The sequence below is a fragment of the Mobula birostris genome, chromosome 2, assembly GCF_030028105.1.
Source record: "Mobula birostris isolate sMobBir1 chromosome 2, sMobBir1.hap1, whole genome shotgun sequence".
Classification (NCBI taxonomy): domain Eukaryota; kingdom Metazoa; phylum Chordata; class Chondrichthyes; order Myliobatiformes; family Myliobatidae; genus Mobula; species Mobula birostris.
Window position 1 is genome coordinate 125,524,347 of NC_092371.1, and position 19,357 is coordinate 125,543,703.

At 43.7% G+C, this 19,357-nt stretch overlaps 1 protein-coding gene across 5 annotated transcripts in view; it reads left to right on the forward strand.

Annotated features, from left to right (window-relative positions):
* The window catches only part of kif6 (kinesin family member 6), a 610,920-nt gene that overhangs the window by 5,963 nt on the left and 585,600 nt on the right, over positions 1-19,357 (forward strand). For all 5 annotated transcript variants that reach the window (XM_072247507.1, XM_072247523.1, XM_072247530.1 and 2 more), the window contains exon 3: positions 12,228-12,302. In XM_072247507.1, coding sequence (XP_072103608.1) covers positions 12,228-12,302 — 75 coding nt within the window. The remainder of the gene's footprint in view (positions 1-12,227; positions 12,303-19,357) is intronic.

The following is a 19,357-nucleotide window of genomic DNA, read 5'->3' on the forward strand; positions in this document are numbered from 1 at the left end:
CAAAGGGAAACTAAGAAGGTCATTAAGAGGGAAAAGATTAACTATGAAAGGACGCTAGCAAATAATATCGAAGAGGATACTAAAAGCTTTTTCAAGTATATAAAGAGTAAAAGACAGGTGAGAGTAAATATAGGACCGATAGAAAATGATGCTGCAGAAATTGTAATGGGAGATAAGGAGATGGCGGAGGAACTGAACGAGTATTTTGCATCAGTCTTCACTGAGGAAGACATCAGCAGTATACCGGATACTCAAGGGTGGCAGGGAAGAGAAGTGTGCGCAGTCACAATTACGACAGAGAAAGTACTCAGGAAGCTGTATAGTCTAAAGGTAGATTAATCTCCCAGACCAGATGGAATGCATCCTCATGTTCTGAAGGACGTAGCTGTAGAGATTACAGAGGCATTAGCAATGATCTTTTAAAAGTCAATAGATTCTAGCATGGTTCCGGAAGACTGGAAGATTGCAAATGTTACTCTGCTATTTAAGAAGTGGGCAAGGAAGCAAAAAGGAAATTATAGACCTGTTAGCTTGACTTCGGTGGTTGGGAAGTTATTGGAGTCGATTGTCAAGGATGAGGTTACAGAGTACCTGGAGGCATATGACAATATAGGCAGAACTCAGCATGGATTCCTTAAAGGAAAATCCTGCCTGACAAACCTATTACAATTTTTTGAGGAAATTACAAGTAGGCTAGACAAGGGAGATGCAGTGGATGTTGTATATTTGGATTTTCAGAAGGCCTTTGACAAGGTGCCACACATGAGGCTACTTAATAAGATAAGAGCCCATGGAATTACAGGAAAGTTACATACGTGGATAGAGCGTTGGCTGATTGGCAGGAAACAGAGAGTGGGAATAAAGGGATCCTATTCTGGTTGGCTGCCGGTTACCAGTGGTGTTCCACAGGGATCAGTGATGGGGCCGCTTCTTTTTGCATTGTACATCAACGATTTGGATTATGGAATAGATGGCTTTGTGGCTAAGTTTGCTGATGATATGAAGATAGGTGGAGGGGCCGGTAGTGCTGAGGAAACGGAGAGTCTGCAGAGAGACTTGGATCGATCGGAAGAATGGGCAAAGAAGTGCCAAATGAAATACAATGTTGGAAAGTATATGGTTATGCACTTTGGCAGAAGAAATAAACGGGCAGACTATTATTTAAATGGGGAAAGAATTCAAAGTACAGAGATGCAACGGACTTGGGAGTCCTCGTACAGGATACCCTTAAGGTTAACCTCCAGGTTGAGTCGGTGGTAAGAAGGTGAATGCAATGTTGGCATTCATTTCTAGAGGAATAGAGTATAGGAGCAGAGATGTGATGTTGAGGCTCTATAAGGCGCTGGTGAGACCTCACTTGGAGTACTGTGGGCAGTTTTGGTCTCCTTATTTAAGAAAGGATGTGCTGACGTTGGAGAGGGTACAGAGAAGATTCACTAGTCTGATTCCGGGAATGAGAGGCTTAACGTATGAGGAACGTTTGTCTGCTCTTGGACTGTATTCCTTGGGGTTTAGAAGAATGAGGGGAGACCTCATAGAAACATTTCGAATGTTGAAAGGCATGGACAGAGTGGATGTGGCAAAGTTGTTTCCCATGATGGGGGAGTCTAGTACGAGAGGGCATGACTTAAAGATTGAAGGGCGACCATTCAGAACAGAAATGCGAAGAAATTTTTTTAGTCAGAGGGTGGTGACTCTATGGAATTTGTTGCCATGGGCAGCAGTAGAGGCCAAGTCATTGTGTGTATTTAAGGCAGAGATTGATAGGTATCTGAGTAGCCAGGGCATCAAAGGTTATGGTGAGAAGGTGGGGGAGTGGGACTAAATGGGAGAATGGATCAGTTCATGATAAAATGGCGGAGCAGACTCGATGGGCCGAATGGCTGACTTCTGCTCCTTTGTCTTATTATTGTCTATAGTCAGCATGGCTTTAATCATATTCATGCCCCATGCATATGATTGATATGTTTTTGAAGACATAAGTGGTTACTGGGTGTTGTGTGGTTGATGTAGAGTATGTGGATTTAGGTAACACCTTTGACAAGGACCTACAGTATGTGGGAGACTGATTCAGAAGCTAAGAACCCAAGGTACACAGAGCAAATTAAATGATGCTAGGAAATGAAGAGTGATGGCGGAGAGTTGTTTTTGTAATCCAAAGCTTGTGACTTATGGTGCATTGCAGGTGTTGGGGTCCTTCCTGTTTATCATGCACATTAACAATATGGATATGAATTTGTAACCTTTCAGATGACAGAAATGTTTGAGGCTTTGTTGATGATTTGGAAAACAGACTTCAATTCCAGGATGGTATTGATGAATGGGTAAGATGGGCAGAGCAAAGGCAGATGGAATTTAATTTTGAAAAATGGCAAATAATGTACTTTGCGAGAAATAATAAAGGGTAGGACAGTAAGTGATACTGAGGAAAAGAAGGGGCCTTGATGTACAAGTCTAAGAATTCCTGGGAACAGTACCACAGATGGTGAAGAAGGCATGTGGGATACCTGCCTTCAATAACCAGGTTAGAGCTTAAGAGCTTTTGGAGGTTATGGTACAACCTAGCAACTGGTGGAACTCTGCATGGAGTTTTGGATCTCACACTATAGGAAGGATGTGGTTGCAGTGGAGAGTGTGCAGCGGTGATTGCCTAGGATGTAATGTTTCTACTATGAGGAGCCACCTAATAGGCTGTTTTTTCTTTCCTTGGAGAAGACGAGACTGAGGGTTGAATTGGGTCAAGTTGTATAAAGATATACAGTGCAAATAGAAATATTTCCTCTAAGTCGAGAATATATATATTTTCTATGAAAATGTTATTTCTGTTGCTTGAGGTCTGCGTAAGTTTTTAATGGTGTAATAAGCTACAATTATCACTTGGCAAACTCTGCTCCTAATTCTTTATGCTCCAAAATAGATTTTACATTTTCAAAATGTTCATTTAGGATATTTCATCTTGTGCTTTAATCTTGCATGTATGCACTGATCTTTACTTCATCATTATTGTTATGTGCTGTATGTATGACATGGGTGATCATGGTCTTTCCATGACCATGATTGTTCTTGGCAAATTTTTCTACACAAGCAGTTTGCTATTGGCCTCTTCTGGGGCAGTGTCTTTACAAGATGTGTGATTCCAGCCAATATCAATACTCTTCAGAGATTGTCTGCTTGACGTCAATGGTCGCATAACCACGACTTGTAATGTGCACCAGCTGCTTGATTGTTATGTAGCATTGTAAAATGTTCAAGAAGTGAGACTTGTGCTTCATGCTTTTACTTTTCTGTCTATGAAAATTCTTTAAATGGTACACTGTGCTGCCAGCTTGATGACATTATAAATGTGATGGCTGACAGCAACCTCTGTCTCAAAGGGGAAATTCACATTGTAGCAACTGCTGGATTGTTGTGGGCACCCATCATTAAGATCAGCAAAAAGTGACTTACTTTGTTGTTCATTGCAGAATCTGGGTTGATGTGTAAGTGAGGGAGAGTTGCAGTGTCAGCCTCACTCTCTCTTCCCAATTCCCATCTGGATCCAGTTGCAAGACAGAGTCGAGACGGCTGGAGACAGGACTAGGTGCTGTGGATGACCAGGACGTCTTCTGTGTCTTGTCCTGCTCTATACATACATACATACATACATACATACACACACACACACACACACACACACACACACACACACACACACACACCAGCCCCCCCCCGCCCCACCCAATGTTTGGTTAGCATAGTGTGATGTTCTCAACTGCTGAGTATCTGAATCCTCCTGGACTTAGGTTGCACGATGAGCAATCTGTTCACTTTTTCCAAATTGTAGAGGGTGGCTTTGAGCGTCATCAATGCCTCTGCTGACGTGCAACTGGACTGTTGAGCCTAAGTTGTGAATTGAAAATTAGTGACTAGAAATTATGCGTGTACATTTTTAAGACCATAAGATATAGGAGCAGAATTAGGCTATTTGGCTCATTGAGTCTGCTCTGCCATTTCATTATGGCTGATCCATTTTTCCACTCAGGCCCAATCTCTTGCCACCCCCACCTCCCCCATATCCCTTCATCCACTGACCAATCAATAATCTATCAATCTCTAACTTAAATATATATATAAAAAGACTTGGCCTCTACAGCGGCCTGTGGTAACGAATTCTACAGATTCACTACTGATTAATACTGGAATCATTTTCATGAAATTCCTTTAAACCCTCTCTAGTTTTAGCACATACTTTCTAGATAAGGGGCCCAAAACTGCACATAATACTCTGTGAGGCTTCAGCAGTGCTTTATAAATTCTCAATATTACATTCTTGCTTTTATATTCTAGTCCTCTTAAAATGAATGCTAACATTGCATTTGCCTTCCTCACCACAGACTAAACCTGAAAATTAACCCTTGGGAAATCCCGCACAAGGGCTTCCAAATCTCTTTGTGCCTCGGTTTTTTATATTTTCTCTCCATTTAGAAAATAGTCAACCCTTTCATTTCTTCTACCAAAGTGCATGACCATACACTTCATGACACTGTATTCCACCTGCCACTTCTTTGCTATTTTCCTAATCTGTCAAAGTCCTTCTTTAGCCTCCCTATTTCCTCAAAACTACCTGCCCCTTCACCTTTCTTCATATTGTCTGCAAACTTTGCGACAAAGCCATTAATTCCATCATCCAAATCATTGACGTATAATGTAAAAAGAATCAGTCCCTACACAGACCCCTAGTCACTGGCAGCAAGCCAGAAAAGACTCCCTATATTCCCACTCTTTGCCTCCTGCCAATCAGTCACTGCTTTATTCATGCTAGAATCTTTTGTGTAATACCATAGGCTTGTAGCTTGTTAAGCAGCTTCATGTATGGCACTTATCAAAGGCCTTCTGAAAATCCAAGTATAGGTTAAGTTAATAATGACACAAAGTTTTGTTTTATATGGAGGAGGTGCATAAGGGATCATTATGACATGATATCACTCCATTTGTAAAACAGGACTAACATGCCCATGAGTCATCCACAGTAGTATACTTAACCTGTTTCTAGGAACCTTCCAGTAGCTAATAGAATATAGAAAAGTACAGCACCGGAGCAGACTCTTCAGCCCACGATGCTACAAAGGAACCAGTGCAGCAAGTACTTAGGAATGCTAATGGAATATTGGCCTTTGTTGCAGGGGTATGGAGAATATTTAGGCAGGGGAGTTTTTTTTTGAACTTTAATGTAGAGGAGTTTTAATGTTATTGAAACAGCACCTGGAGATCTATGAAAATTTCTGGTCGTCATATTTGATATACTGTACTTAAGTTGGAGGTGGTGTAGGTCAATTCACTAGGTTGGTTCCTGAAATCAGGGTGTTACTGTGCAGAAAGAGGTAAAGCCAGTTGCTCCCATACTCAAAGAGTGTAAGCTATAGAGCAGGGGTGTCAAACTACCGGTCTGCGGGATGATTTGGGGAGGAAAAAAAGTATATTCGCGACCATTTATTATGTATCTGTATGGCAGTCGCTCTCTCTCCCACCACTGTCTGTGCCGCCTGCTGCGCCAGCAGCTTGTTTTGTGTACTTAGAAAACAATAGGCGGCAGTTATCCACCGGCTGTGTATAAGCACCTACCACCCTGCACTGAAGACCACTAGGGCCCCACTTACGTCGTCAGACACAGTATAAACACACAGAGTACTCAGGTGAGTAACACCTGTAGCAAGGCTGAGACTGTTTGCTGCTGTGGTTCAAAATGCTTTCCAAGAAAAGAAAAATTGAAATAGAAGGTTGGATATTCAACGATAATTGGAAACATCGTTTTTTCTTCTGTGAGGTCAATGGCAAACCTGTTGTGTCTGATATGCTCACAAGAGGCTGTGGCAGAAGAGTACAATATCAACCGGCACCATGAGACGTCACACGGAGAAAAATATGATAAGTACGCAGGACGATTCAGAATGCAAAAGGTAAACGGACTTGAAGCAGCACTGAAAAAACAGCAGTCAGTGTTCACCAAAAGTCGAGAGACTCATGATGGAGCTGTCAAGGCCAGCTATATTATTGCCAACAAAATAGCTGCTGTGTCGAAGCCAAACTCAGAGAGGGAATTCATTAAAGCATGCATGCTGACGACGGCTGAACTGGTGTGCCTTGAGAAGAGACAGGCTTTTGGTAATATCAGCTTGTCAAGAAATACTGTTGCAGAGAGAATCAGGGACCTTGCAAGAGATTTGAACAGTCAACTAAGAGACAAAGTGAAGTCACTTTAAAACGCAAACAACAGGAATTCTGCAGATGCTGGAAATTCAAGCAACACACATCAAAGTTGCTGGTGAACACAGCAGGCCAGGCAGCATCTTTAGGAAGAGGTACAGTCGACGTTTCAGGCCGAGACCCTTCGTCAGGACTAACTGAAGGAAGAGTTAGTAAGAGATTTGAAAGTTGGAGGGGGAGGGGGAGATCCAAAATGATAGGAGAAGACAGGAGGGGAAAGGATGGAGCCAAGAGCTGGACAGGTGATTGGCAAAGGGGATATGAGAGGATCATGGGACTGGAGGTCTGGGGAGAAAGACAAGAGGGGGGGAACCCAGAGGATGGGCAAGGGATATAGTCAGAGGGACAGAGGGAGAAAAAGGAGAGAGAGAGAGAAAGAGAGAGAGAGAATGTGTGTATATAAATAAATAACGGATGGGGTACGAGGAGTAGGTGGGGCATTAGCGGAAGTTAGAGAAGTCAATGTTCATGCATCAAGTTGGAGGCTACCCAGACGGAATATAAGGTGTTGTTCCTCCAACCTGAGCGTGGCTTCATCTTTACAGTAGAGGGGGCCATGGATAGACATGTCAGAATGGGAATGAGATGTGGAATTAAAATGTCTGGCCACTGGGAGATCCTGCTTTCTCTGGCGGACAGAGCGGAGGTGCTCAGCAAAGCAGTCTCTTAGTCTGCGTTGGGTCTCGCCAATATATAGGAGGCCACATCGGGAGCACCGGACGCAGTATATCACCCCAACTGACTCACAGGTGAAGTGTCGCCTCAGCTGGAAGGACTGTCTGGGGCCCTGAATGGTGGTAAGGGAGGAAATGGAAGGACATGTGTAGCACTTGGTCCGCTTACAAGGATAAGTGCTAGGAGGGAGATCAGTGGGGAGGGATGGGGGGGATGAATGGACAAGGGAGTCGCATAGGGAGCGATCCCTGCGGAAAGCGGGGGGAGGGGAGTGGAGGGAAAGATGTGCCTAGTGGTGGGATCCTGTTGGAGGTGGCGGAAGTTACGGAGAATAATATGTTGGACCCGGAGGCTGGTGGGGTGGTAGGTGAGGACCAGGGGAACCCTATTCCTAGTGGGATGGCGGGAGGATGGAGTGAGAGCAGATGTGCGTGAAATGGGGGAGATGCGTTTAAGAGCAGAGTTGATGGTGGAAGAAGGGAAGCCCCTTTCTTTAAAAAAGGAAGACATCTCCCTCATCCTAGAATGAAAAGCCTCATCCTGAGAGCAGATGCGGCGAAGACGGAGGAATTGCGAGAAGGGGATGGCATTTTTGCAAGAGACAGGGTGAGAAGAGGAATAGTCCAGATAGCTGTGAGAGTCAGTAGGCTTATAGTAGACATCAGTGGATAAGCTGTCTCCAGAGATAGAGACAGAAAGATCTAGAAAGGGGAGGGAGGTGTCGGAAATGGACCAGGTAAACTTGAGGGCAGGGTGAAAGTTGGAGGCAAAGTTAATAAAGTCAACGAGCTCAGCATGCGTGCAGGAAGCAGCGCCAATGCAGTCGTCGATGTAGTGAAGGAACAGTGGAGAACAGATACCAGAATAGGCACGGAACATAGATTGTTCCACAAGCCAACAAAAAGGCAGGCCTAGCTAGGACCCATACGGGTGCCCATAGCTACACCTTTAGTGTGGAGGAAGTGGGAGGAGCCAAAGGAGAAATTATTAAGAGTAAGGACTAATTCCGCTAGACGGAGCAGAGTGGTGGTAGAGGGGAACTGATTAGGTCTGGAATCCAAAAAGAAGCGGAGAGCTTTGAGACCTTCCTGATGGGGGATGGAAGTATACAGGGACTAAGTATAAGTAAAGTCATTTATTGCCTTCTCTATTGCAGTTGATGAGAGCACCGACGTGACTGATGTAGTTCAATTTATTTGTGGTGTTGATGCATCTTTTACCATCACCAAGGAGTTTGTGGAGATGGTGCCCATGACAAACACTACAACGGTGAACGACGTTTTCTTCAGCCTGGTCATGGCCTTGGGCAGATTGGGGGTTTACTGGAGTCACGCTATTAGTGTGGCAACAGATGGCACACTGTCTTTGGTCGGGAAAAAGGCAGGTGTTGTTGCGAAACTCAAGAAAGTTCAGACAGAGAATCCGGAGCAGGAATTCTGGAATTTTCATTCTATTATACACCAAGAAGCATTATGTAGCATGGGCCTGAAAATGGACAATGTCATGGATGTAGTAATCAAAATGGTTAATTTCATGAGAGCCAAGGGCCATCGGCAATTTGACACTCTTTTGTCTGAAAGTAATATTGGACACGGCCTACCCTACCACATTGAAGTCCACTGGTTGAGCAGAGGGGTTGTGCTCAAACATTTTTTTCAATTATGTGCAGAAATTGGACTATTCATAATCATAGAACATAGAATAGTACAGCACAGTACAGGCCCTTCGGCCCACAATGTTGTGCCGACCCTCAAACCCTGCCTCCCATATAAGCCCCCACCTTAGATTCCTCCATATACCTGTCTAGTAGTCTCTTAAACTTCACTAGTGTATCTGCCTCCACCACTGACTCAGGCAGTGCATTCCATGCACCAACCACTCTCTGAGTAAAAAACCTTGCTCTAATATCCCCCTTCCCACCACTTACCCTAAAGCCATGTCCTCTTCTATTGAGCAGTGGTGCCCTGGGGAAGAGGCGCTGGCTATCCGCTCTGTCTATTCCTCTTATTATCTTGTACACCTCTATCATGTCTCCTGTCATCCTCCTTCTCTCCAAAGAGTAAAGCCCTAGCTCCCTTAATCTCTGATCATAGTGCATACTTTCTAAACCAGGCAGCTTCCTGGTAAGTCTCCTCTGTACCCTTTCCAATGCTGCCACATCCTTCCTATAGTGAGGCGACCAGAACTGGACACAGTACTCCAAGTGTGGCCTAACTAGAGTTTTATAGAGCTGCATCATTACATCGCGACTCTTAAACTCTATCCCTCAACTTATGAAAGCTAACACCCCATAAGCTTTCTTAACTACCCTATCCAGCTGTGAGGAAACTTCCAGGGATCTGTGAACATGTACCCCCAGATCCCTCTGCTCCTCCACACTACCAAGTATCCTGCCATTTACTTTGTACTTTGCCTTGGAGTTTGTCCTTCCAAAGTGTACCACCTCACACTTCTCTGGGTTGAACTCCATCTGCCACTTCTCAGCCCACTTCTGCATCCTATCAATGTCTCTCTGCAATCTTTGACAATCCTCTACACTATCTACAACACCACCAACCTTTGTGTCGTCTGCAAACTTGCCAACCCACCCTTCTACCCCCACATCTAGGTCAAGAAAGGGAAGACAGTGGCAGAGTTGGATGACCCAGACTGGCTTCATGATCTTGCATTTTTGGTGGATATAACAGAGCACTTAAATGTGCTTAACGTTAACATGCAAGGCCGCAACAAACTTGTTATGGAATACTACGACAGCATTCGTGCCTTTCAAATTAAATTAGGCCTGTGGGAGATGCAACTATCCCGGAGCAACCCAGCTCATTTCCCCTCTTTGCAGTCTGTGCGTGTTGCTTATGGGAATAATGACGACATGAACAGGTACAAGGACAAAATATCATGGCTGAAAAGTGAGTTTCAGAATTGTTTCCAAGTCTTCACTCAGCTCGAGAAGGAATTTTCACTCTTTTGCTCACTGTTTGCTGTCAACACAGCATCAGATGTGCCAGAGGAACTCCAAATGGAACTAATTGAAATTCAGTGTAACCCAGCTTTGAAAAATAAGCTTGAGACTGTGGGGCTGGATTAATTCTATCAGTACCTGGAACCGATGTACCCCAAGATGACAGACTTTGCCTCAAAGATCCTTTGCACATTCGGGACAACATATCTCTGTGAGCAGGCATTCTCCATAATGAACATTAATAAATCCAAACTGCGCTCACAGCTGACTCACAGACATCTAAATGACATTATGAAAATCACAACTGCCCAGAAACTGGTCCCTGATGTTGACAGACTGGTTAAAGCCAAGAGATGTCAGGTGTCTGGGAGCAGCAAGTGAAAAATGAGTGATACTGTTCGATGCACTGCGACATGAAAGCAAAATGCATTATGAAATACGGACTGTCATAATATTATGATTCATTCATTTTCTGACTATTATTGTAAATGTGATCACTTCAATAAAAATTAGAGGCTAACTGTGTTCATTGTCTGAGTTTGATTGCTGGAAGCAGGCAAATAAAAATTAGGTGCAGTTGTGTAGCCTACATTTACAATTTGTTTCATTAAGTCTACATTTGTGTCTGCTAATGTTAGATTTCAAATGGTTTATTAATGGAAAGGGTGTGGCTCCCAAAACAATCTTAGCCAAAATGGCATCGTTTTTTTCCTCTATCATCACAACTTTCTTGTAGCCTACGACTGTAAGTTAATACCAATCATAAAAATGATGCTAGGCAATCTTCTTCATAAGAAACAAAATTCGTAAAGTGAAACACTTTGTAGTTATAGCAGAGACTGAGACACATGAGAGCAGGTTGAAAAAACGAAGGCAACGAAAGCTGTGGGAGCACGCACGTGTGCATCACTGATCCAGCCCGCATGAGGTCGCAGTTTGCCCAATCCGGCCTGTGACCTAAAATGAGTTTGACACCCCTGTTATAGAGTCATATACAGCATGCAAGCAGGCCCAATTCCATGCCATTCATTAATTACTAATTTACTGTCATCCTACTATATATTATTCCCACTTTTTATTCTCCCTATATTCTCATTAGCATCCCCTCCTTACACAATTAACGCTGATAATTTCTGGACATGAATATGGTTATACCCATGTGGCAGTATTGCAGAGGTGATTATTGGGATGATTCTGATTTTTTTAATTGATTCATTTAATTTATTTCACTCATGACTTTGAGATCTGTCCAAATAGAATTAGTGTACGAAGTTGTGTGGGATTAAGATTTGATCAGTAATGATGGATGAGAGTATTGGTTTACTGGCCTGAACTTGGGTGTTAAATGCTGGTGATTCTGAGTCCAGTACTGACGCTAAACCTTACAAATGGAAGATTTGAGCTCAGAAATGGGCCAAATGAAATTCCAGAGACCCACATTGGTTGATTGATTTGGAAAATTTGGTAGTGACACATCTGTTGTTGGTAGAATCTCAGAGGGTGATGAGGATACATATGGGAGGGAGATAGTTTGGCAGCTGAGTGGTGTTGCAACAGCAATTTTGCACTCTATATCAGCCGAACCTTGGAACTAGTTATGGACTTCAGGAGGGTGAAGATAGGAGAATACTCACCAGTCTTCATTGAGGGGTCAGTTGTGGACAGGGTGAGCATCTTCAAGTTCCTGGGTGTCAGCATATGAGGATCTATCATCGACATCAATACAATCAGGAAGAAGGCATGCCAACGGTTCTACTTCATTAGGAGATTGAGATGATTCGATATGTCACCAGAAACTCTGGCATATTTCTACAGATGAACAGTGGAGAGCATTCTGGCTAGTTGCATCGACACCTGAAAGCTGTTTCTGAGTCATTGAGTGTGGGTTTTCAGGCTCCCGTACCTGAAGACTCACACTCAACAAGTAAAGGGCATGTGGCAAGAAGAGAACATGCCCCAGATTGTGAGGATCCATAGTGAAGGAGGCCACCTTATTGAGACACCACCTCTTGGAGGTCTTTGATAGTATGGAGCCCAAGATGGAACTGACTTATCAAATTTCCTCAAACTTTGAAGGAAATGTGCTGCCTTCATGTGTAGGGTCATTGCGTAAGGTCCAGCATAGATTTCCAAGATGCTGATACCCAAGAACTTGAAGCTGCTTGCCCTTTCCAGTGCTGACCCCTCAATGGGCTCTGGTAGTTATTCTCCTGACTTTTTTTCCTGATGCCACAATCAATTCGTTGGTCTTGCTGACATTTAGTGTGGTTGTTGCATATTCTAAAACATTAATTTATGTATTTTATGAAAGACTACCACATTTTGTTCTGAAAATTTTCTTCTTTTGCAGATTCCAGCAGATCTTTGATCAAGGTGCAAAGCAAGAGGAAATTTTTGAAAATATTGCAAAACCTGTTGCTGAAAGGTGAGCTTCATTTTGATTTAAGTTTGTGGATCTCGGACCGTGAATTTGAATTCAGCATGTAATTTGTTGAATCTAGGACTTCTCAAATCTGAAATGCTGATTGATTTTATTAATTCATGGAATATGAACATTACTGACATTTGTGTATTTATTTCTCATGCTGATGGAAAAACCACAGACTTCGGGATCTTCTGGACCATTTAAGAGCTCTTATTGGTTAGGCCAGCATATTTCCTTCCCAAAATGACATTATAAAAATCCTATTGTTTTTTAAAGATCTGCTTGTTCTATGGCATTGGTTATTGTTTTAGATTATTTCATTAACTTAAGTTCCCCAGTTGCCAAGTTGGGATTTGGCCTCTCTGGATTATTAATGTAGCCTTGGGGTTTTGTTATGGTACTTAACCACTGTGCAACCATAGCTTAATGACATACAGTATATTAGGGCCAGGCACATTGTGCCAAACTCATGTTCATAATGCGAAAGTAGAATATGGTGACAACTCGGTAAACTTTCAGAATCTGTTTAATATTACCAGCATATGTTGTGAAATTTGTTAATTTAGCAGCAGCAGTACAATGAAATACATGATAAATACATATAGAGAAAAAAATCTGAATTACAGTAAGTATATATGTCAATTGAATAGTTAAGTTAAAGTAAGGAGTCCAAAAAACCCCAGAAATAATAAAGTACTGAGGTAGTGTTCATGGGTTCAATGTCCATTTAGAAATTGGATGGCAGAGGGGAAGAAATTGTTCCTGAATTGCTGAGTGTGTGCCTTCATGCTTCTGTACCTCTTACCCGATGCTAACAGTGAGAAAAGGGGATGTTCTCGGTGGTGGGGTCCTTAATGATGGATGCTGCCTTTCTAAGGCACCACTCCTTGAGGATGTCTTGGGTGTTACGGAGGCTAGTACCCATGATGGACTTGACTAATCTTACAAGTTTCTGCAGCTTACTTGGATCTTGTGCAGTAGCTCTCCCATACCAAATTGTGATGCAGCCAGTCAGAATGCTCTCCATAGTATATATGTAAAATTTTTCAAATGTTTTAGTTGACAAACCAAGTCGTCTCAAACTTCTAATGAAATATAGCCAATGTCTTGTCTTTTTTATAGCTGCATCAATATGTTGCATCCAGGCTAGGTCGTCAGGGATATTGACATACAAGGATATATCTACATATAATTCTTTAGAGCGTAGGAGCTTGGGAGGGGATTTGATAGAGGTATACAAAATTATGAGGGCTGTAGATATGGTAAATGCAATCAGACTTTTCCCACTAAGTTTTGGGTGGGACTTTAACCAGGGATCATGGGTTAAGGGTGAAAGGGTAAATTTTAAGGGGAATATGAGGAGACACTTCTTCATTCAGAGGGTCGTGAGTGTGTGGAACGAGCTACCAGTACCAATGGTGCACGCGAGCTCGATTTCAATAGTCACGGAAAGTTTGGATAGGTACATGGAGGTTAGGGATATGGAGGGTTATGGTCCTAGAGCAGGTTGATGGGAGTAGGCAGTTTAACTGGTTTTGGCATGGACTAGATCGGCCAAAGGCCCTGTTTCGGTGCTGTAATTTTCTATGACTCTGTGACTTGCAGTCAGTGCTGAAAACTTTCTGCTGTCTTGTTAGCAGATAAACCTGTGATTGTACTAATTGAAAAGACTATGTATTTACAAACTACTCTATTTTGTTTATACAGTGGATTCCGATAAGTTGGGCCATTGGTCAGTCGGGATAGCTGCTTATTTGGGCCACTCTTAAAGAACAAAAGCTAATTGAGAAAATAGTCAGGATTCCCTTCGTTTATTAGTGGCACTATGCCACTTAATTGGGGCAGAAGACTGTTGCTAAGCAGTTTCTAATTAGAGACAGTCACATGCACTGTTGCGCTCTGCTTGGAGCGAACAGTTTTTAAAATAGTGTTAATTGCATGTGTTTGTGTTCAAAGAGCTGAGATTTTTGTCACTGATAGTTTGCGAGAAATAATCAATAAGACAATTCAGAAATACAAAATACTCTGCAGATGTTGGGGTCAAAACAACACTCACAACACACTGGAGGAACTCAGCAGGTCAAGCAGCATCTATGGAAATGATCAGTTAACTTTTTGGGCTGGAGCCCTTCGTCAGGACTGAAGAGGGAAGGGCCAGAGGCCCTATAAAGACGGTGGGGGGAGGGTGGGAAGGAGAAGGCTGGTAGGTTCCAGGTGAAAAACCAGTAAGGGGAAAGATAAAGCAACACTCACTACACGCTGGAGGAACTCAGCAGGTTGGGCAGCATCCGTGGAAAAGATCAATCGACGTTCCGGCCCGAAAGGTTGACTGATCTTTTCCACGGATGCTGCCCGACCTGCTGAGTTCCTCCAGCGTGTTGTGAGTGTTGCTTTGACCCCAGCATCTGCAGATTATTTTGTATTTAGGGGAAAGATAAAGGGCTAGGGGAGGGGAAGCAGGGAGGGGATAGGCAGGAAAGGTAAAGAAGGAATAGGGGAAAGCACAATGGGTAGTAGAAGGAGGCGGAACCATGAGGGAGGTAGTAGGCAGCTGGGGGAGGGGGCAGTGTGAAACTAGGATAGGGAAAGGGAGGGGTAGGGAAAGACAATTCAGAACTGCTTGCTCTTTGAATTTTCAAGCATACAGGCTTCGAGATGCCAGCTATGGTTGGGAATGAAAATGAAATGATTTCACTACAGGTGTCCCCCGCTTTTCGAATGTCCGCTTTACGAAACCTCACTGTTATGAAAGACCTACATTAGTACCCTGTTTCCGCTTTCAGAAGGTGTTTTCACTGTTACCAAGAAAGGCAGCACACAATAAAAAATCAGCGCGCGATAAAAGGCAGCGTGCGCCCCGAGCAGCTGCTCTGCCCCGGATTCGGAACGGCATTGCTTCAACACGTTGCATTGAGCAGCCGTTAGCAAGATGAGTTCTAAGGTGTTGGAAAAGCCTGGAAGAGTAAGGGTGTTACACTTAGCGTAAAACTAGACATAATTAAGCGTTTCGATCGTGGTGAACGAAGCAAGGACAAAGTGAGTTTGGCTTGTGGAAGTTGACGAAGATGATGTTGAAGAGGTTTTGGCATCCTATGACCAAGAACTGATAGATGAAGAGCTGATGCCATTGGAGGAGGAAAGGATAACAATCGAAACCGAATGCAACCGAATGCAGTAAGTGAAGCAACTGCGTGAGATTTTTGCTGCAATGGTAAAGTACGACTTTAATTTTGAAAGGGTACATAGGTTTAGGGGATATTTGCAGGATGGTTTGAGTGCTTACAAACATCTGTATCATAGAAAAATGCGCGAGGCTCAGCAGTCAAGCAAGCCTTCCACATCAGCCACAGCAGACGACGAACCTCGACCTTCGACATCGAGGCGGGCAGTCATAGGAGAAGATGAGCTGCCTGCCCTGATCGATGATGAGGTGACACCCTCGTGTCTCACCACCACAACACCCGGGCCTCGGACACAGATACTGTACCAATTCGCGAAGAACGCAGCAGTAGCCGGGAGGCACACAGCACATCTTTAAGAAAAAAGCTGAAATAAACATGCTAATTAATTAGGTGCCGCCTAGCACGTAATTGTCGGCCCAGATCAGAGGCGATGCAATCGGCAATCGACTCTGATCTGTGCCGACATTTACATGCTCTAGGATGATTCTGGAATCATTGAATATATCAGCGAATGCAATCACTTAGAAACTGCCTGAGTTTTGGGAGCCATTGCTTGGTTTGTTCAAGCAGAGGCCCAATTTGCCCTGTGAGGAATCTCCACCGATAGCACCAGATATTTTGACAGTAAGCCTTTGGAGCTAATGGACCGCATGCTGTCTCTCCTGGGAAATCACCATCCTTGTTTTATTTTTAAAGAATTCTTCATGCATCCAGTCCGCTTATCCTTTACTAACGCACGCATGATGGACTATAGGGAGCTTGCTAAAATGGCTGATAGTCTACACTCAGTTCCTTTCTCTACCTTAATAAGCCAGGTCAGCAAGATTCCCAACATAAGGAAGCCTGCGGCTGCGAAACCAACGATGCCAGGCCTGTGTTTTTACCATGCTCACTTTGGTATGAATGTTAGGAAGAGTTGGCCGCCTTGTAGCTTTGACAGTGCCAGTGCATTGGGACATCAGATGTATGTGAACACCGTGGGTTCCAGTGCCAGGGTTGTCTACTGTTCATCATAGACACCCTTTCAGGGTGACATGTGCTGCCGGTATCACCTATTGATGAAAAGGTAAAGAGTGATGAAGCCTCGCTGGAGGCCGTCAACAGTAGCAAGATCCAGACTTACAGGCTCGGCTTCAGTGGGCGATATTACACATGGGACTTCATCCTAGCAAAAGAGGCTGGACCTCTGCTCGGTACAGATCTCCTGTGTGCTCAAGAACTGTTAGTCAATCATAAGAACTAGCGGCTTGTGGATGCAAAGGACTTTGAGTCGTTACCTTGCTCCCTCAGTAAGTTCCCCACAATGACTTTGTCAAGCGTATGTACCACTGCATGTGAGTTCACTCGACTGCTGGGCGAAAAACGCAGCATAGTCCAATGGCCGATGGGCACTGTATTGAAAGACTTAGATTTAGATTTTCTTTTTGTTTAACTGGATGGCATACTTGTCGTCAATGCGTCCAAATCCAAAAAACATATCTCATCTCCGAACACTTTTCAAATTCTTAAGCCAAAACTGGTTGATTATTAACCTTGCTAAATGCTAGTTAGGGTTATCAACCATTGACTTTCTCAGAAATCACATCTCTGCAGAAGATGCGAAACCCTCCCATCAAAGGTAGCTGTTATTATGGATTTCCCACTGCTCCACACTATGGTAAATTATTAGCTATGGTAAATTATTATCACTGTGTCATTCCACGAGCTGCTGAAATTATGCTCCCCCGTAGAGTATGCTTAAAGGCAATACCCCTAATCAAGTGCTTGACTGGTCAGCGGACATGACCAGGGCATTTGATAATACCAAACAAGCTCTTTCTAACTGGCAGACCCACTCCCCAGTGTACCCATAGCCATTACTACTGACACCTCAAACTGTGCTGTGGGTGCTGTGCATGAACAGTTGGTCGGAAGGTGTGTGGCAGCTACTTGTCGTCTTCAGTCGGTAGCTCAGTTTCTCTCCCCCCCCCCCCCCCCCAAATGTAAGTGCAGCACGCAACATGTTTGACTGTAAGGTTCTTGGTTTTTATCTGGCTGCCTGCCATTTTCGTCGTCTTCTAGAGGGTCACCTCCATTCCACAGCATTCATTGACCACAAACCTCTCATACACCCGATGGCCAAGATATCAGACCCATGGCCTACACGGCAGCAACGCCACTTGGCCTACATATCCGAGTTCACAACAGATACACAATATATCAAGGGGGAAAAATAATGCTGTGGCTGATTGTCTGTCATGGCCAGCTGTTGAGGCTGTATACATAGAGGTTGATTTTACCGACATGGCAGCCAACCAAGTGACCACATCAATGTGGGCTTGTCCTCTTCCCCACCCTCCACCTTCTCATGGTCTGATGCACCTTCTTGCCATGGTGGATTGTACCACCAGGTGGCCAGAGGTCATCCTGTAGTGTTGACGACGGCCACAGACATGGCTCGAGCATTCATCAGCCTCTGGGTTGCTCGCTTTGTCACTCCAACTGATATTTCCACTGATCATGGTCTCCAATTCATTTCCTCTGGGCTGCAATGGGCCAGAACCTCGGCATTAGAATACATCACACCACGGCAGTTCAATGGCCTACGTGAGCAGTTTCACGGATCCTTAAAGGCTGCTCTGAGGGCTTCCCTGACTGATGAGTGTTGGCATGATCAGCTCCCATGTGTCTTGCTGGGGCTTAGAATTGCTCCAAAGGAGGACCTGCAGTCGTCCATAGTGAGTTGGTATATGGGCAGCCATTACGAGTGCCAGGTAATTTCATTCCTGACGTCATGTCTGCCTGGTCAGCCTCTGAACAGCAAATTCAGTAAATTCTATTCCTTTTCACCTATTCTTACCTCCCCTTATGATGTAAAGCACTCTTGGGTACCTGTTGACCTACATTCCGTCTCGTTTGTTTTCTTCCGCTCTCGCGCACACCAGCATCCCCTTAGGCCCCCTTACAATGGCTTATTTTGTGTTTTGGCATGGGGAGAAAAGACTTTTATCATAGATAAGAGGGGGTAAACCTGAACATATTTTGGTAGATCACCTTAAACTGGCGCACCAAGATTTGGAGTATTCCGTTGCTATGCCCCTGTCGTAACTACATGACCACGAATGTGTCAAAGCACCTCTGGTTGAGCCAGAGGCACCCGCAGTTCCTCCACCCATGGAACACAGCACCCAAGCCGGGCGGCTTGTCCGCGTTCGAGACAGGCTCATAATGCCAGTTTAGTGAATTCTGGGGGTCTGTGTAGGGTAACGTAATTGGGAGGAATGTACATGATGCACAACCACTGACATTGAGTTGGGGTTTTGTTTTAAGAGGCTGGTCTGATGTGATGATGTTATTACGTAAAAAGTATTTAGCATACCTTTGTTGTGTAGGTTTTGGAGTTCAATAAAATATGTTACGGGTTTCATTAAACATAAAACACCTTATTTCATTTTATTTGCGGAAACCTACAGTAGTCCATTATTTACACAAGGTACCTGTGCTGATTTTGCTAATGTTCAGTCAATCAAAAGAACAGCATACACTGGATTAATACCTCCGTCAATAAATGTTATGAATTAATACACAGTTTTATAGTTCTGTAGTATTGATAGTTTTCTAATTTGTTCTGTTTATCATTTAAATACGCAAGTAAAACAGTAGTGTTTTTAAATATTCTCCTCATCTTTTTTTCTCCAGTCCTGCTGAAGGGTCTTGGCCTGAAACATCGACCCTACTCTTTTCAATAGATGCCGCCTGGCCTGCTTGTTCCTCCAGCATTTTGTGTGTGTTACTTGGATTTCCAGCGTCTGCAGATTTTTCTCTTGTCAGTGTTTTTATTTTTATACCTTTTAACTGTTCGCACGAAACTGGCTAATTGGGGCAGCCGCTTAA